A 21,290-nucleotide genomic window follows, 5' to 3' on the forward strand; every position below is an offset into this window, starting at 1 on the left:
GCCTTTGAAACATCTATCAAGTGTCGTAATAAGTTTTGAAGAGTCATCGGCATATGTATCTCTAAAATAAGTTTTCTTACCAAGCACCTTTTCCCCAAATACTACACACTAGAAAAGGATGCACTACTGAGACCCGTATCTCCTGTTCATTGAACTGTAACTGGAACGCGCGCTCCGTCCGCCAGCCCGATCCGAGAGAGAGGGCTACAAGGGGGATCTCTGCCCTACTCGAGCGCATGCATATAGCAGCCTATTTGATATGTTTTGAATATATTAATAATCAGTTTCCCAATGAGTGATAATGACAGATATCCCCCTTGTGCTATCTCACTCGGCGCGCTACATTTCTATGGCAGAGACTGCAAGTGCAAGTGCATAGTATAAGTATTGCTGCGTGCCCCACATTGGGCGCCACAAATAAGAATGCTGTGTACACTGGTGCGTAGGCCAGAAAGACCGTTCACAAAACACCAAAACAAAAACCTTTCTAGATCTTTACTTTTATTTATTATCACGGTATAAAACTTCTCCCCAGCACAGAGGAGATTTTCGACTCTGCGTCAACTCTGGCAAAAAGCTCATTTTAAATTCTTCAACAAAACGTAAATAGTTCTGCGTTGACTGTAACTAAAAGCTGATTTCAAATCTCAACGAAACGTAGTACGGCGTAAACTTTGGCTAAAAGCGATTTTAAATTTGAATGAAACGTAGTTCTTCGTAGATTGTGGCAAAAGCTTTCTTCTTGACGTCCTATTTAAGGCGAAACCCTTCTTCCGAAAATTAAAATTATAACAACCAATCCTACACAGTTGACAACAAAGACTATCCCCTCAACGTACATTAATAGACCAAAAAATAGAGGTCGACTAATTTTTATAAATCAATTTTATTATCAGACATTAAGAGACTTAAATTCTGGGAAAAATAAAATTTCATCTCTCTTAACTACACAGAAAAGGCGATAAATCACATCCACCTGTCAATTATAAATTAAGCATTTGCATTTGATAACAAATAAAGACCAAACCAAATCCCAGTAATGTCAACGTTAAATAAAATAAAAATGTAAACAAAAACAACCTTGACCGCTTTCTCGTATGACAATAATCTCCGTGCCGTCACATAGACTAACAACAAATTAATAAAATTTAATTACAAAAGTTAATTACATAAAAAAGAGACCGCCCTTGTCCATCTTAATTAGGATTTCCGAAAATTTCATCCTGCCAGACGAAATAAACACAGCAGTATAGTTCAGTGCTCCTGTTACAAATCCGACAAAATGTAAAGGCGGGTTCTTATTAGTCTATTTTATTCATGTAAGTAGTCTAATGTGAACGTCCGTTCAACGATATTGCTCAACCATCCTGCGTTTTAATCAAAGTGAAAGACATTTCTACTTTTCGTATATCAATGGGACTGATTCAATTTCACTGAACAGTTTTTGACCGTGAAAACGAGCGTTGTTTCGTTCAGGTGAATCAGGTGTTTTTTGTGGAAACTAGTAGGTTGGCATTTTATGTTAAAAAAAATGTCACATTTCAGTTCTGTCATTTTTAAATGATTTTTATATCAATGTCACCTGTTGCCAATCCTACTAACAGTTTTACTAAAGCACCTTCATATAATATCTTGGTTTTAAGATCCAGGGTTTGATCCACCCACGACGAGGTTTTCTGTGTTTCTTATTTTTTATGACGTTTTTTAAATGTTCACAAATAATACGAACGCCTTCGTGCACAATTTTTCGATTTGCAGCCATTTTTTAAACTGGCACAGTCTAGACAGAATAGTCAATGTTCTTGAATCATGTGAACAAATATTCTATTCAATTTCCTGTTCAATGGCATAGATTCAATGATATTGATCAATAAAATAGGCTAATAAGAACCCGCCTTCTGTCATCTAAAAAAACCAGCAAGTGATAAGTACCTAGCTCTCATCAACTTTATTGACAGGTGCTATCTTTCACCAATTATTTAGTTACATATCAATATCAACTTAGGTATGCCTCCTACATTTTAATTCTGTGACTTTTTTGAATAATAAGTCATACACGACATACTTTCAATTGAGCTCTATATTTAGCGCTGTCGCGTCTGTGATGGTCCAGTCACTCTCTAAAATTGAGTACAGTTGAAATCAGGAGTCTGTGACCCTGCGTCGTTGATTTGGGAATCAATTTCAGAGAAGTTTTTTTTATCGATTTCGCACATGTGATAAATGTTACCTTACAGTGTTTTAGCGTATGTCCAAAATTGATTCACAAATCATTGACGCAGGGTCCCAGAGTCCCGATTTCAAGTGTACCTGGAGTTTACCGATAATGAGCGGCCTCCTTGCAATTAGTTCCAGATACGTTTACTGTGTGTGTCTTTATAGGGGGCCAAACAAAGCATTTTCGCATCACAAGACGGAGATACGCGTGCTGCGAGTTGCGGCTGTTTGCGCCCCGCCCCATCCGCCCTCCGTTATAATCCCGTTTGTCATTTTGTTAATAATGTCATAAATGTAACAAAAAACATTAAGTTTGTTAGGTACATAACATATACAGGGTGTTCCTAAATATGATGTAAAAACGGAATGTTTATAGTTTATATAGGTTCGCAAACGCCTTATGTTATCCACCTACAGGTTGTTAAAATGTTTTTGAGATATTTTGCTCAAATTTGAAATACTAGTTGCGCTGAAGGGCTTACATCATTGGTCAGGTCAATGGTAGTAAGAATCTACAAGGTGTTGTTTTTTTCAGGGGTCGTGTGCCATTTTATACCTCTAAACTTGATTTCGGTGCGCCACTGGTAGATTATAAAAAATTGTTTTTCTGATTTCTTTGTAAACTGTTTCGTCTTTTGTGGTTTTTTCTTATCTGCGCCCGTTATCGGAATAAAAATCAATTTTCTGTAGTTAGCTAAATGAAAGTAAAATTTTTAAAATGATCCAGTAGGGCGGGGCTTTATTTGGATAATCTCTTGTTTGTATAGTCTGGACAGTTCGTATTTGAAATTGTATTTTGGGTTGCCATATACAGGGTGTTACACGACCGTTCGAAAAAAAAAAATCGGGTTGTAGAGGGCATCAAAACAAGCACTTTTTCCAAATAAACCGAGGGTCCAACGTGTTTCGTTTGGGAGCCACCCCCCAAAGAGTGTTGAAATCTGCATTTCTTCTTTAATTTTTTTCTCAGCAACCATAAGAGTTACAAAGTCGGGTGGCATGTCTTTGAATAGGTTTTTGGGTATGCTCTTTCCGATTTTGCAATTTTTTTTTCAAAATTCCTACCCCTAAAGGGCGCACCCCTAAACTAGGGTGCAAAAAAAAATTCTGATTTCGACGAAATTTGGTATCTGGGGGTTTTTTAACATGAAAATCACGAATCTGAAATTAGTTTTTGAAAATTCGAAAAAAAAGTTCCACTGCAATTCTTGGCGGGACAACGAAAATAGAGATAATTCCACGAAATTTGTTGTGTACATACTAAACGAGTTAAGGAACAAAACTGTCGAACAGTTTTTTAAAATAACTTTTCAAACAAAAGTTATACTCATTTGAATGTTGGTCCTTCGGGTCGCGAAGTGTCCCAAGCCTACTAGTAAGCCATAATTTCGCATGGTTGGTCGCGTGATGGCAGCTTCAGAAGTTATTAAAACCAATCCTATGATGGTGTTGAAGTCGTCAAATTCTGTTCCAAGGAGATGCAGATTGTGCGTGGCTGCTGGCGGTGGCATTTTTGAAAATGTTGCATAAGCATATCGCTTCATTTTTGGAAGAAGTGAAGTCCGTTACTGATCACTAAAAACAAAAAAAGTTCTTTTCAGAACTGCCAAATGTTTTCTAGAAAAAATGAACCGTGACCTTTAAGATTATCTTCAACTGAATAAAACACATGCGAAATTATGGCTTACTAGTAGGCTTGGGACACTTCGCGACCCGAAGGACCAACATTCAAATGAGTATAACTTTTGTTTGAAAAGTTATTTTAAAAAACTGTTCGACAGTTTTGTTCCTTAACTCGTTTAGTATGTACACAACAAATTTCGTGGAATTATCTCTATTTTCGTTGTCCCGCCAAGAATTGCAGTGGAACTTTTTTTTTCGAATTTTCAAAAACTAATTTCAGATTCGTGATTTTCATGTTAAAAACCCCCAGATACCAAATTTCGTCGAAATCAGAATTTTTTTTGCACCCTAGTTTAGGGGTGCGCCCTTTAGGGGTAGGAATTTTGAAAAAAAAATTGCAAAATCGGAAAGAGCATACCCAAAAACCTATTCAAAGACATGCCACCCGACTTTGTAACTCTTATGGTTGCTGAGAAAAAAATTAAAGAACAAATGCAGATTTCAACACTCTTTGGGGGGTGGCTCCCAAACGAAACACGTTGGACCCGCGGTTTATTTGGAAAAAGTGCTTGTTTTGATGCCCTCTACAACCCGATTTTTTTTTCGAACGGTCGTGTAACACCCTGTATATATTTTATATATTAAACGTTTAAATTGTAAAACGTTTGCGGATCTATGTTTATATGAACTTTTAGCCATAAAATAAGCCTAAGCATTAGAGCACTCCGTTTTTACACTATATTTAGGAACACCATGTATAATTGTATACACACACATACGCAGATACATCAAAACTTGCAATATTGGGGATTTACGATAATTCAACCGGTTAAACCGGGTTGGTAGATTTTGCTATGGTTTATTGCCACAATTGTTTCTATGGTGATTTCTACCAATCCGGTTAAAGCGGTTGAATTATCGTAAATCCCCATTGAGGATTAACTTACCGATGCAGTTTTTCCGTTTTTGCTGGTTACTTTTAGTAGTGATCCCTCGTAACCCTGAAATTAATAATACAGTTTTAGAATAATGTTGTATTTGGTAACACAATCAATTTATGTGAAATTAAGTCAAAATTTGTCTACCGATTTTAATTGTGATGGTGTGATCTGATGAAGATTGTGCACGTAAGCTATGTAGTCTACAAATCGATTTATTTTCGTCACTATTACCACAGATCTGTGCTATTATAACCAATACGAGTATATGGTCTAAATCAACGGTTCTCTAAGTTTTTTTCGCGTACCTACCGCTCGTGATATTGTAAATCCGTCGTGTACCACTGAACTGTTAAAAATTCTAATAAATCTTTAAAAACGGTTAATTTTACCAGGTAAAGTAATAAAAAATTCGAATTATTTAAAAAAATATTGTTTCTTAGTAAATAGTTAGTTAATGCGCACCGAGATGCGAACAATGGTGTAGTTGTTGTTTAGTTGAGTTGTACTTAATTTTAAACGCAGTCGGTATTGGTTTTTATAGCACCAACATAGCAGAAAATCCCCTCTTACAAAGATAAGTAGTAATGGAATCAAAAATAATAATGCTTTTCTAGACAGCGAACGCTGTCCTGCAATAGTGTGGGAGGGAGGGGCGGGGCACCATCATTTTGTTTGTTTTAACGAATTTTGACCTTTTGTGTCCTACTGACCTAGCGCCAAAATGATAAACTTGCACCCCCCTAAGTCTAAGAAAGGAGGAGGTAGAGTTTCTGAATTTACTTATTTGCTCTAAGAGACGAAGAGTTACCTTTGTGTGTTTTCATTTTGTTTAATTATATTTGCCTTACCGCGGTTTTATACCGTCGATAACGCAAGTAAGTTTCGTAGTGAATCGATCTCTCTTTGCAACCTTTCCAGTAGGAATATATAAATTGAACCGCCGAACGCTCTCTTGCTAGAGAAGAAGAGGACACATTAATATTTTAGAATTTCAGACATTATTGGCAGGTTTTGTTCTTATATCATATAAACATGGATGGAGCGATGCAATTACACTATGTCGCCAACATGTTCTGATTCAAGACTCTACATACTTTTGTGCTGTATCTCTCTTGTCGACGTACAATTTATATGTTGTTATTCCATGTACAGTTTCAGTGTTAGTAACCAATCAGAAAATTCAAATCTTTAACCTCACAATGTTAATAAACAATGCAATATTTATTATTTAGGGTAAAAAAGGTTCTCAATACATGAATAAATACATCTTTATAGGACAATTTAGTGGTAGAAGAGTACTTATTAAAAGTTTAGTTTCATATATAACCATGTAAAGTCAAGCAAGGTTAAACAACAAAAACAGCTGTTTGCGAATATACGATGTCAAGCGGACAAACGTTCTAACAATCGCCAAGCTTGCGCACTTTTACAATCAACCCGGCAAAGGATAAATACATCACAACTTACTATAGTAATAGTAAAAGATGATAGGCATAAAAATGCACGTTGGAATGTTGGCGACGGTTGTCTTTTAGTAGAGCTTATGAGATAGCTCTATCCATGTTTATATGATCTAAGGTTTTGTTTTCTATGGTAAATTTTAAAACGAGCATTAAAAGCTGCAAGGCCATGCAGTTCGCTCGTTATCGCAGACCTTGACGATTGACCCGAAATTCCGGGTAACAATAGGGCCACCGAATTGGAAAATTTTAACCCGACCACTTGAATCAGGATAAATACCGGTAGCTAATGTTATCTGTTGCGGCAAACTTCGTCTGACTAGATTGAGCCGGGTGTCATTTGAAGCGCGCTTAATTAATTTGAATTTTGATATCAATTCTAGATTTTTAGGACAGCACCAGGCTGCACAATTAATTAAACAGTTTTAATTTTCGACACGCCGGCCGATTTGGAATTTACATTTTCCTCTATGCAAGAGCCGCCGCCGGTCGCGCTTACCTGAGGCTTCCGAGACCGACCCCTGCTACAATGCTACCTCTGGCCTCGACTATAATTTATTTATTTAACTGCAATTATAATTCCGATAATAATTATTTAATTTCAAAAGCTTAGCGAGGTGCGCGCACTACCCCAGTTCGTCGCACTAGCACCACATACACAGTGTCGCATCAAGTGATGATTGTACTGTACTCGATCGCAATCGGTAGGGACGGTAGGTTAAGGAAAAGTCGCGGATACTGTGGATACGGTACTGAGTTAATAGTGTGCAATTCTAAAATTCTCACACATCTCTTACGATAGTAGTACAAGCATGTTACGACGCTTATCACTCAGAAAGTTTACGATATCCCGGGTGAATAAAAGGGCTATTTGTGTTTTACATGTGGCGTTGTGCGGTTCTCGTTTCCAATATCTCCGATGGTTGCATGAATTGCGAAATCTGTGAATTGTTTAACGGAAATACACGTTAGAGTACCAGGAATCCGGATCAAACAAAATCTCGATGTAGTCTGTCGGTCTGTCTGTTGATTTATCTGTCTGTACTTTCATTTCCGGTTAAACGGCTGAACCGATTGGAACCACTTCATACCCTTATACAAAACATAAGCATTTCCAATGCTAAAAGGAAGAGCTGAAAAGCTTTTGGGCAGGAATCACGCAAGCTAAAAAAGGCACTTTAGGTACGAATCGAAGTAGAGAGACTATAGAGAGTATAACACAATAATACCGATGAGACAAGAGTTACATAGGGGCACCTTTTTTATTGACACGTCATTCAATTCCTCCCACTTATTGCGATAGTAGTAGTTATAAACCGACTGCGAAGCCGATGGCGCAGTGATTGAGTTGCCGACTGGTATTCGGGAGGTTGCGGGTGCGATTCCCGCTGCCGACTGCTCTGCCTGGGAATTTGTCAGAGAGGTTTACTCAGTCGTACGTAGCTTCCCATATGTTGAAATCTACGAGGCAAATGCTGGAGCAGTACTCTTCCCTCTTAGCACCCTAACTCCATTCCTTCCGTTCCCATCCTTACATTCCTGTTCTCTGGCTGAAGAGGGACAGGAAACCCTGAGCAGCCCCCCTCCGGTATCCATCTGGGTGTCGGAGGAATGAAACACGTTGACCTCCTGTCCGTTATAAAGTGACCAACTACGATGCCTAGTAGCTAAGTATCGTTTCGATATGCAAACAAAAGAAGTACACTTTTTGAGCGATTTTTACAATACACATGGAAGGCCACACGTTTATTTACTATTCCACATAATTAACACCATTATAGTGGTTACTATATCAAACCATAAGCTTTTGCACTCCGTCATAGAAGGTTGCCGCCTGACTTGACAGCTACAGTGGTACGGCCGTTTCTTCAGGGCTTTACCTTGTAATTGACGAGATATAGTTCTTCAGTTGCACGTGGTAGCCGTGGGATGATGCTCTCAGCCCAATACCAACGCATAGCAGCGCATATATATCACAGTCGGTGGGATAAACAATTGCCAGGGACATTTTACACGTGCAAAACAAATGTTTATACCGCCGAAGATGAACCTCATCATTGCAGCGGAGGATTTTCAAAACGGTATTTATACTTAAAATATACGCCTTGGAAATTTATATTAAAGTTGTTATGACAATTGGTAGTATGTCTAAAAAACTTAAAGCATAAGTTTTCAACAGCATTCCTCAAATATAATGTAAGTTCAGAAAAGTTAGAAAAAATTGCGCCCACAGCCCACACTACTTGGAGGTGGCGCTAGCTCTTAACATTATGGCGCTATCTAGAGTTATGCCAGGACACAAAACATCAAAATTTTACACACAAAAATCATCCCACACTAAGGCTGGTCGTCCACTGGAAGCGAAAACAAGCGGCTTCGAGCTTACGCGATACGGGCGTCAACAAACGGCTATAAGATAAGCGATCTTGTGCGACAGGGGTCGTCCATTGCAAGCTGTTTCACTGACAGTAGTTGCGACGCGCGAGGTTGAATAGTCATTGTTGCTTTTTGCGATTAAATATTGAAATGGATGCAGAGGGCGGATATTTTTTAGAAACTCCTTACAGAAGGCGGAAAAGAGTTCAAAAAAGAAGATTGTATTGGGTAAACCCGAATTCAATCATCTCTATCGCGAATAAAAAAGGACCCTCCGAAGTTTTTTGATTACTACCGAATGAGTCCGCAGACCTATTTATAAATCTTGAATTCTATAAAAGCAATTATCAGGAAAGAGTCTAACTTCAGAGAAACTATACCACCTGAAGAACGCCTCAGTGTAGCACTACAGTAAGAAAAATTCATATAACAAAAGGGTGCTTTAGTAGATCATCTTGACGGTTTGAATCATCGGGCTGACTCTCCAGGATCATTCAGATTTTGCAAAGTCAACAAAGATTGTGGTTGTTGGGGCAGGCTGTTCCGGCGGAACGATAGTGGAGTAGTGTCTAATGTCTCTTGCATGAGTAGGGTGTTCAATCAGAATAAGGTCTAGTTCTCTGACCTGACATCCAAGACGAAAGAGATGACGGGTAGGCGTCGTTAGATGGGGATGGATAGGAAAGAGATGTATGCTGGATGGAACAATGACGTTATTCCTCGCTATACTCTCAGAAAACAACTGCACTTTTTCTCTTTCTATTTCCAAGAATTCTTCATCACAATAATCAGCCTTTCCGCTCGATTTTTTATTAGAAGTTATTCTCTTGCGTTTTCCGCTGGTGGCTGTAGACGATAGAGGCCCCATTTCGACCGGTACAACAGGTGCAGTGTTCGAATATGCTTTATCAGCTTCCTTGCTCTTCCCCTGATTTGTTTTTGAGGCATCACCATGATTCATTGCATTGTTCACCTTCTTATCAGAAGATTTCTTCGTTTCAATTCCTTTTTTGGCACTTTTCTTTTTCAGCAGATATTTTTTGCAGACAGATGCGTCAAGCGGCTACGAGCGTAAATCCCATTCTGCTCGGAATTGTAGCGCGCGCACGATTACGCTCATAGCCGCCCGCTCAAACTTGCTTTCAGTGGACGAGGCTACATTAAAATACAATATTTAGGATCTGCCGCGCGTAGTCGCGGGTTGACGCTCGTGTCGCGTAAGCTCGAAGCCGCTTGTTTTCGCTTCCAGTGGACGACCAGCCTAACGGGGGGTGGCGTTATCTTGAACATTTGTGGCGCTAGGTCTGACGAACACAACGTACAGGATTCTGGAATCAGTCAGTTTTCAATTTATATTCAAATAATAGCACTCGGAGCAATTGTAGTGATGAAGAACAAAATAGCAATTGTTTCGAATAACACAAATACTTTCCATTTAGTTCTCCTTTCGCAAATGAAATTTAAATACGAATCCTGTGTAAGAGTAAACAAGTATAAATTGTGCAACTCTTGTGCAGATAAGGCGCATTTTTTTTAAAACCGAAATAGCTTAATAAATGGTTGGGTAATAAAGGGAGGAGGCTCTTTGCACACAAACATTTAAAGAGACCACCTGGCATACATTCAAAATCCTCAGACACTCCATTCTGCAGATATTGCCTTTGAGAGTAAATTTCTCCGGCAAACCGTTTTCGAGATATTCGCATTGTTTTGACATCACCAATAGATATATTTCTTCCAGACGTCCCAATCGCCCTTTGTGAGTACCCTCTTCCGACAATCCGTATGGAGATATAAGGGAATATATCCGATCACGATAAAGGGTCGAGGAGGAGGACTATGGTTGGTGGAAGTGAATTCCTTTGGTTGAGAACTTTCATTAGAGTACCATGAAGGATCAAACCAGTACCACTACCCCTCCCTTTATGCTTTATGTGTACGACTGCAACTACCCTTAAAAACGAAAATTTCATGGAATTCAATAAACGATCAAATCTATATATCATTGACAACAGATGTCAAGCATTTGTCAAGTATTTCTAAAATACTTGAATTTACCTTGATTTGACACCTAAGTACGACTGTCACATTGACAGGCGGGCGTTTTACTTTATCATTAGCATCGCACCTATCCTGATTTACACTGCGATCATGACGAACTATTGTTAGCAACGAATATGGACTCTCTAGAAAATCGTAGAATAAAAACGAGTATGTCTTTTCTCCATAATCTTATCCACAATAAAATCGATTGTCCTGATTTGTTACAATACCTGAACTTTTATGTTCCCCGTTTTGGTTACCGTGGCAATGATACATTTTACTTACCTTATTGTAATTCCAATATTTTGAAGAATTCGCCATTTTATAGAATGTGTAAGTATAACATGTTTTCTAAAAACTATGATATCTTGTATTTGCCAAAGGTTCAATTTTTAGATTTTCATTGTTAATAATTAATATTATAAGAAATGTTAAATATTTTTTGTCTTTGTTATATAGTGTATTTTTAAATTTATTTATTGTTATTCTACTCAGATATTTAAATTTCTCTTTTTGTTACTTGCTTGCTTATTTGTTATATGAATTTTGTCCGTTAATTGGATACTCATCTGTTGGGCAAAATATACATTATTATACATTATGGACTAGGCCATAATATTGCAAATTATGGCCACTAATTGCGACTGTAATCACCGCATTATCAAGCAGTCGTACTTAACAATATTTTTTTAAATACGTACGTCAAATCTGACATTTCGCTGATCATATTCAAACAGCGAAGTATCGTTTCGTTGCTAGAGATAATATGGGTGTCTTTTTGACGCAGCTTGAACAGTTACTGATAATGCTTTCTACGAAAAAGCGGGTTATCATTTGTGGTGATTTCAATATAAATTTACTACTGGATTCAAAAGATGTAAAGATGTTTGTATCATTACTTAGCGGTTTTAACTTCACAAATATGTTTGACTCTCCAACTAGGGTTACAAGTACATCAGAGACGTGCATTGATAATATTTACACCAACTTTGATACATTTTGTTCAACCAAAAACATTTACATCGATTTTTCGGACCATAATGCCTTAATACTCAACATGACAGGCGCCGTCTCTAAAATACACTACAATAAACACGTATACAGAAAGGGAAGAAGTTTCAGTAAGATTAATTTAAATTTCTTTAGCAGTATGCTAACGAATACGGATTGGTCACAAATGTACACAGCCAAACATGACAAATTTGATATATTTTATAGACAGTTTTTATGTTGTTTTAATAAATCGTTTCCTATAAAAAAACCTGCGCTCCAACGTACATAAGAAAGGATGGATAACTAGCGGTATCAAAAAATCGAGTAAAACAAAACGGGAACTGAAGCAAATTGTTAATCATTTTCCCGATCCCACCTTAGTAAATTACTATAAGTTATATTGTAAGAAATTTAAAGACATAGTAAGGGCCGCACGAAGAAATTATATCGCCGCTGAAATTAACAAATCTCCTAATGTTATAAAAACAGTATGGGAAGTAATTAAAAATGATTTAAATAAAAAAACAGAAGCTAGGGAGAACTTAAACTTGGTTGTTAATGATATCAAACATTATGACCCTGCTGTTGTCGCAGATTGTTTCAATAGTTACTTTGCTGATGTAGGCAGGAGCGTGGCAAGGTAAAATTGCGCCTAGTGCAAAGTTTGTCCGAAGCGCCTTTTTTAATAATAATAATAATAATATAATAATAATAATGTGGTCTTTGCATATTTTTTATTATAAATAATACTGCACTTCTTAAATATATAAATACAGATTTTGCATACTTTTTATTTAAAAAAATGTTTGACTAAATATTTATTTAAAATTAATTTTTCTAGCTTTAACTTTAGATTCACTATACTTATTTTACAATTATTATATTAGTTATTTACGATCAATCCTGACTCAAGTGCACTTAAACTTGCAAAATAAAAACTTTGTAAAATACTTTTGTATAATTTTTATTTTAAAAAATCTTAGGACTTTTGGCGCCTAGCAAAATTTGGCGCCTAGGGCACTTGCCCGGTTGCCCTACTGGATGCCACGGCCCTGGATGTAGGTGTCTCCATCCAAAAGGATATAACTCCTATTCCAGGAGGGAAATTATTAATGCCCCCGAATAAAGGCACATCTTTGTTTCTTCGTCCTATTACACACTCCGAAGTGGAATCAATTATAAAATCTCTAAGGAGCACATTATCTACTGGATATGATGATGTCCCACAAAATATTATTAAGGTCGTTACTAAATTAATTTCGAAGCCACTCGCATGTGCCATTAACGATTGCTTTGAAGCTGGGGTTTTCCCAGATGTCTTAAAAATTGCTAGAATTCGTCCTCTATTTAAATCAAAAGATAAAACGAAGGTAGAAAATTATCGCCCAATTGCCATTCTGTCGATTTTTTCTAAAATAATCGAGAAAGCTTTAAAAAACCGTATTATTGAATATTTTAGACAAAATGATCTTTTTCGCAGCCAACAACACGGGTTCATACCCGGCAGATCTACTAGTACAGCTCTCAATAATTTAATGTTAAATATTTTAACTGGTTTAAAAGGGGAGAAGTGGACAGCTAGTGTTAATTGTGATCTATCTAAAGCATTTGATGTGATTAATCATACTATTCTATTGAATAAATTATTTCATTATGGTATTAGAGGGATAGCTTTACAGTTAATAAAATCATATCTAATTAACAGAGAGCAATTTGTACAAGTTTCACATACCGTAAACGGTAGCAACACTTTGATGGAATCCGACCGACGGCTTGTATCAAGTGGGGTGCCTCAAGGCTCCGTCTTGGGACCTTTACTTTTTGTCATTTTCCTTAATGATTTGCCATTTAATTTTTGATCACTTGAATCAGTTTGCGGGGTATCTATGTATGCCGACGACACTAGCTTTGTAGTCACTGGCACGTCACAGTCACAACTTTCAAATAATCTGATACAAGTATTATCTCAAGCACATCGTTGGTTCTAAAATAATCAATTGCAATTAAATGTCGATAAAACCAACATCATGGTATTCGGGAAAGATATTACGCAGTTTGATAATTTTAATTTTGGTAATGTTAAACTTAGTTTTGTTCGCACATCTGGGCCTTGAATTTGATAATAAAATGAAATGGCGCCAGCATAGTTCATCATTAATTTTAAAACTGAATAAAGCGTTATTCTCTCTCCGTCATCTAAGACGCTTATGTCACTATGATACATTAAGGAGTGTATATTTTGCATACTTTGAATCTCATTTACGATTCGGTATACTATTTTGGGGAAACTCAAACCTTATGAGTAATATCTTTGAGCTGCAGAAAAGAGCCATCCGCATATTGGTTGGCATAGGTCCGCGGGAGTCATGCCGGTCTCATTTCAAGGAATTAAAAATTGCGACCTTATACAATTTATATATTATTGAATGTGCAGTGTTCGTCCACAACAACATTCACCTGTATGTTTCTAATGCCAAGGTTCACAATTACAATACAAGACGTGGTAAGTTTCTTAGAACCCCGGTTTCAAAATCTAGTATTTTTAACAATTCTTTCATTGTAACAGCTATAAAAATATACAATAGCCTGCCAAATACCTTAAAGGCAAGTAACATTTCTGGTTTTAAAAAAAATTTGAATGCATACTTCAGGGAATTTGTTTTTTATTCTATATGTGAATTTTTTGATTCTTTTAAATAACCACTTATACATATTTTAAATTGTTTGTATGTGTACACCTGTATTGTAATATTTAAAAAATTTTTTTCTATTTCGGTGTCACAATGATGATTTTGTACCACTGTTTTCGGCCGAAAACAGTTGTACAAAGACAGTGATTATAGTCGTTTTTTTTGGTAACTCATCTCTTAAGTTGGCAGTTATTAGTTAGTACAAGTAGGTAGTTCGTTGGGTACTTCCATGTTTGAACTTCAAAATGTCAGTCTTACTATGCTGCCAACCTAAAACTTAACGGCATAAAAAGTGTTCCCAACATAAAACATGTTAGTTCTAATGTTCCCTATAGTTTCTGATAATGATTTTTTTAATTAAATTAAAGCACCGAAATAGAAAAAATAGTATGAAAAACGCGTGTTACAATGCTTGATTGTAATACTCCTATCTTGCGGACACTCGTGGCTACGCTTCGCGTCGCCACTCGTGCCACAAGATAGTCGTATTACAATAGGTCGCATTGTAGCACTTGTCTTTCAATATACTATTGTGTGTGTGTACATCTATATTGTAATAATTGTTGTTTATTGTGCAAGATTATTCAACACCTTACGGTAAATATGAATAAAGAAAAAAAAAAAAGAGACAGAGAAGCGGAAAACAGGCAGAGAAATTTTACTTCTCTGCCTCCTTTCCACTTCTCTGCTTCTTTTGATTTCTATGTCTGTGTTGACTAGCCGTTTATATACAAGAATTTCCAGCATACTAATAAAAAAAATTAGTGTTTATCACGGACGAGTGAGATCCGCTGACACTCACTTCTCGTCCTTGATAAACAAACTATTGTTTGCTAAAAGAATAAACCTAATTTAATAAATGAAGGTAAATTTGAGACAAAAAATAGTGACTTATGTCACCAAAGATATCGCAATTGTACCGACATCACAGAACGTGATCCCTGAAACTTGTAACACATTACCTTAAATGTGAAACAAAGAAAAATCGTTTATCGACAAAAAAGTCATTCGTTTCTCTTAAATATTTATATACGGTCTGACATTTTTAAAGAAAGAAATGCTAAATCTACGTTGGAGAGGTTGACATTTTTGGCTAAATGTGTAGTATCCATTTTATACAGTGAAAAATGTGATCAAACAAGTTATAATTTAATTCTTTATTTACATTTGTCAAATTTATAATAATTTTCGACGACATTCCGGTGAATTGTGCATCAGGTAGGTATAGCTAACTAAAAATTAGATTTCCCAATGGAATTTACGAAAGTACTCTAAAAAGAAATGCTTAAAATTGATACGCGTTGCGTAAAGTAGATACTTCGAAGTTTCGTAATCCAAATTACTTCGAATCTCCTGTAAAGAAAGCACCTAATTCGAAATTAGCGTTGATCTAATGACGCAACTTTTGGCATTTGTAATGCACTTAGCTTTTAAATCATTATACTTGCCATGAAATTCTGGAAACATAATTTGAACAAATTACAGAGAAAATTGGTAATTATCTAATTAATGATACTCCACTTTGGACAGTCGTCGGTTCTCTATCGATTAGACGTTATATCCCAATTTCGTCGTCGTCGAAAACAACCCGTATGAAGTTCACCATTAATATTCGTTCAGCAACACGTTTTGTTAATACAGGGTGGCACAATGAAAACGAAACAGACTGAATAATTCACAAAGATATCGTTTTGGGAAATCAACGCAAAAACACGTGGATTTTGGTTAGAAGGGGTCATCTTTTACTTAAAAATTTACACCTCTGCTGTCAACCCGCTAATAGTCTAAGAGTTGGCCACAGAAAATGTGAGTTATCGTTACATGACTGTATTTTTGTGTAAAGTATCCTGACACATGATAATAAATATTTATTTCTGTTAAGGCCGCGCTATCAGTATTGTGTGTTGCCTATCTCTCAATAGCTTTCTTATGGGAAACACGCGTAACGTAATTCATACCGTTTTTAAAAACTATAGGTACATTTTTTTTGGGAAATGTTTGTTGTTTCTTGTTCTTAAATGTATGTAAATTATGAGTGAACAGTTTATATTGCATTAAAACTCATAATACATTCTCTGAAAGCGTATAAAGTAGACGTTCGGATGTGGTTTCTAAAGCACAAACGGTATGAACTCCGTACACTTGAAGAATAACTCGTAAAACAATTATATAAATGAAATCTGTGCTCAGTTTAGTTCAACGTGTATCCACTAAGATGGCTATGGCTATTCATAATAAGCGGGAAACCCCACTGATTGCATCCCATAATAGGCAATAGGTACACATTTCTAATTCGAAGGAACTACATATTATCGGTATTATATCAAAATATAACAATATTACTCCTTATCGGACGTCAATCTTCGGAAATGTCTACAGTTGTAGAATAGCCTAACACAATTAATTTGTAGAAGTAATTAAAATAAAGATCCTCAACTTTGCTTACCTAGGTAGGTACTGTTTGTTATTCTTCAGGTAGGTAATAGAAAATAAGGTAAACATAACCCAACTTTGAATGGCATTGTTATTGGCATTTCAGGAATTACAATTACCTACGGCCTACGCACTGTTATTAGCATTCAATTGAATTACTGAAGAACGGCACATTATGGTAAATAGGTATTTTTAGGTAGAGTTTGTTTCACACGATCACTAAATTCGCTTTAGTTACGGAACGAGCTTTACAGGTGGTACAAAGATAAGCAAAATACTATTTATAATTGCGTTGCGCTAATAAGCCCCCCAGGTATGATAATGAAATTGATAGAAATGGATAGAGGACACCTTAATAACACGTTTAGAATAAAAAAATTTGCGGAAAAGGGCCTAAATTTTCCACAATCTTAATTAAAAGTTCACTTCATTTTCTGGAAATCTGGTGTTATTTTACGTATATTTTGTCATTCTTAAGTTGGCAAAACTGAAAAATTTTATGTGGCAGCTTTCATTTTCACTTTTTAACAAAGGTGACAGTAAATTTTTGTAGGAGGTTATGTTAACTTCTTCGTCTACTAAAATAAAATATGCTGGATTTAACGTGTATATTAATAGAATGTAATAAAAGTAGTACAACAGGTATAATATACAATACAATTTTAGGTTTTGTTCGACTTAAACTTGAATGCATTAGGGAAGAGGAATGTCGTAGAGAAGGTTGCATGTGGCACTTCCTGCATGTTTCATATACCACCTGGTTCGTATCGACTACTGATTAACTAAGAACGCCTTTTTTTCACTACTAGCGTCTGATGACATGATTATTAACCTTTTTTCCACTTGTAAAGTAGGCTTTCTCGGCATTTGTTCAAAGTGGTTAATAATTTTTTATTATTAACTAGTAGTCAATAATGAGAACTGTCACGCTGTCACTTTTAGAAAACGCAACCCGAAATTTCGCTCAATGAACGTTTAGACAAGTTCTCTAAAACGAATAATTGCCACCATTCGCAATTTCCAGAGAAATTACATACCTAAAATTATCACATTTTGAAAAAATTCGAACGAAATTACTCTTTGAAAAATCTCAATGACAGATCAAAATACGGCCTGTTTGACTTGTACTTCCACGTACTTGATTGACATGTTTAAATTAAGAAACAAACAATTCTGTCCAACCGTTAACTCTCTTATCAATATAATATGTTAATTTAGAGGATTTTAAGTGCTAGTAGTGAAAAAAATAGTATATATACCACGGTAGAGAAGTCTATTATTGCCTTCGCACCTTACACCCCTCGGCGCAAGCGCCTCGAGATGTAATCTTGGTGCTCAGGCAATAATAGTGGACTTCTCTACCTTGATATATAATGTACTATTTCGTATCAATCGCCGCTTAGCATCCACCGCCTACTACGGTCGAGAGGGGAAGGAACATCTCTCGCATTTTTCATGATAATATTGTCAATCTCACTTCAACGTGACACCCTTGTGTTATTTCCAAATCAATGGGATTGAAACATAAACATGAATTAAGTAAAACATGTAGGGAACTGCTTACTACTATTATGATATAATTAAAAACACATGTATAATACTTGTACATCATTATTTAATGTTTATTATATCGTGAAAAAATAACATAACCTCTTAAGAAATTAAAGTTGGCACTGAGGAATTTTAGGAACACTATAACCAACTTAAAATCAACAATGTAATTTGAATAATATAACCTCACTTACGACGAAATGAAGTGAACTATGAATGAAGATTGTGGAAAATGTAAGGCTTCTTCCGCAAATCTTTTAACTGATAACGTGTAATTAAGGTGTCCTCTATTCTCCTCTATCCTCTATTTCTATCAATTTCATGATCATACCTGGGGGGCTTATTAGCGCAACATAACCATAATTTTATCTCAACTCAAACATACACGAATGTATGCGAGTGTTAGCGACCTAACGTAGTACAAATAGGGATCGCGGATTCTGGATGGCAGCACAAACCTGCGAATATTTCAAAAATACTTCTTACTTTGCTTTTCTAACACCATGGCGTGCAAACGCCGCCTTAACATGCCAATGTAACATTTACAGAAGTCAAAGCTAAATAGAAATCGTCACGTCTGCCAGCGAGGTCCCATGGCTTAACGCTAAGAGTGGCGGTCAAATAAGTAAAATTTTACCAAAATAAACCGATACAACGAAATATCGAAGGATGCTCAGTAGTACAATCACTTTTAACGATAATTTATTTTAATCGTACAAAATACTTACATCAAATTCATTATTGGGCATTGAGATAATGCTCTTAATCTTGTTCCCAATGATCTTGGTGTACAAATAACGATTTTCACATGTTTTGATCAAAATCCAAAAATAGATCAAATTAATATTTTCATCATTGAGATAATGCTCTTGGTCTTTTTCGCATCGTTCTTGGTGCATAAATAACGATTTTGCCATGTTTAAATCAAAATTCATATGGTCCCCAAAAATAGATCAAATTCATGTTTTGGTCATTGAGATAATGCTGTTGGTCTTTTTCCCAACGATCTTGGTGCATATATGTACAGTGTGTAAAGCGATGAGGTATACAAGAGGGATTTTTTTAAATATTGATTTATGAAAAAAATTTATTCTTCATGATCTTTTGCTTGCTTTGAAAGTACCAATAACGTTTCGATAATCTAAAATTTATTTATAGAAATCTGGAAAAATAATAAAATTAATTTTTTTTATTGAAAGTTATCATTCTACATTATAATCAAGATAGCGTATTGCTATCAAACCACAAACAATCGAAACGTTATTGGTACTTTCAAAGCAAGCAAAAAATATCATGAAGAAAAAATTTTTTTCATAAATCAATATTCCCTCTTGTATACCCCATCGCTTTACACGCTTACATATTACGATTTTGACATGCTTTGATCAAAATCCATGTGGTCGCCAGAAATGCATCAAATTTATGTCTTGAACGTTGAGACAATGCCCCTAGACTTTTTCTCAACGATCTTGGTGCATAAATAACCATTTTGACTTAAATTGATCAAAATCCATGTGGCCTCAGAAACTTTGAATCACACACATGCGGTTATCAAATGTGCACGTGATGGACTGTTTCAGCATCAAGATAATGCGTTTGAAACCTTTTAAAACTCATGCATAAAGTATAATTTTGGCTACATTTTACTCTAAAACTCGCGACCTAGACCACACAGAAGAGTTATATTGAATTATTACACATCTAAGAGTTATAGGGAATAATCTAGCGAAAGTCCGAACTCGATACATGACCTAGGAAATGAAATATGTTGATTTCTATTATATTGAACCCGCAGTTTTTCCTGTTCCCGATTCACTCGAAGTCCTATAACTTTTGTTCCTGTTGAACCAGCTTCCTGAAAATCAATAGCGTCCGTCCTTAATGTCCAAAGTACCGGTACACCAAATTTCAATATAATCGGCTACTTTTAAAAAGAATTAGAGCGCACACGGACGTACGGACGACAATACAAAACTATAAAGGACCTGAGAATCCTTAATAACTGCCGCGTACCACGTGATTCAGCAGCCAATCAAAAATGAGACAGCTATTGTCGCCACTGTCGCCACTGTCTTGTATAGAGTCACTAAAGCTAAAGTCCCAAGATATAGACAGTACCGCCATCATCCGCCATTTTTGGGCAAAATTTGCTGTCAACTTAAAAAACTGACAACTAAAATCTGAACAGCTGTTATTTTTATATAACCTAACTTTGCATAGTACTGTCATTAAAAATATATACAAAAGGTCACTTATATCAATGGATCAATAATAATATATCGTCTCGAAGCTGCGCAATTAAACAAGCACAAAATAAAAATTATTATTCTGACTACTTCCAAGAATGGTTAAAAACTGCGCTGTATAAACAATAATAGTAGGGGAGCTAGCTCGAAATCTGAACGAGAGTGATCAAAATTTAAACCGATGAAGTGACCTTTCCGAGTATGCTAAAATCGATCGTCTGTCGCCTCAGGTCATACGACTTAAGGCGCAGCGGTACCAATTTTAAATGGTTGTTTTTTTGAGAAAATAAGTAATACACCAAGTGAAAACGTTGATAATAGTTCTTAAAAAGAATATTTAAAAAAATCGCGAAGATATGATAACTCCGTAAAAAACCATTCGTAGTCGGTTTTTAACGAACTTTCTACGGATATAACTAGGTAACGGTTCGATGAATGAAGCTGATTTTTACAGACTAGTGGTAGGTACTGCCAATGACTTGATGGTGTTTCTTTTTGAAATTTTGTGTCTAATTATATGATTTTCTTATTATGTTAATATAATAAGAGTTCCTCAATAGAGAAAGAACGTAAAAGTGGAGTGGCGGTAGATTGTGCGGAAATTGTAGAAGACTCCCGGTTATTACCGGGAGGCGACAGTGTCGGTGTCAGTATGAATCTAGATTGGAATGTGAGAGAAATGCAAATGACTTTTGACTTTTGAGTAAAAATATTTTG

The 21,290-nt window shown here is 36.0% G+C and overlaps 1 protein-coding gene across 1 annotated transcript in view; it reads right to left on the reverse strand.

Moving 5' to 3' along the window:
• LOC116163716 (protein couch potato) overlaps positions 1 to 21,290 on the reverse strand; it is a 320,094-nt gene that overhangs the window by 21,189 nt on the left and 277,615 nt on the right. Inside the window, exon 3 of the mRNA XM_031477807.1 lies at positions 4,788 to 4,841. Within this exon, the coding sequence (XP_031333667.1) occupies positions 4,788 to 4,841 (54 nt within the window). The remainder of the gene's footprint in view (positions 1 to 4,787; positions 4,842 to 21,290) is intronic.

This window comes from Photinus pyralis, unplaced genomic scaffold (assembly GCF_008802855.1).
Source record: "Photinus pyralis isolate 1611_PpyrPB1 unplaced genomic scaffold, Ppyr1.3 Ppyr1.4_LG2, whole genome shotgun sequence".
Taxonomy (NCBI): Eukaryota; Metazoa; Arthropoda; class Insecta; order Coleoptera; family Lampyridae; genus Photinus; species Photinus pyralis.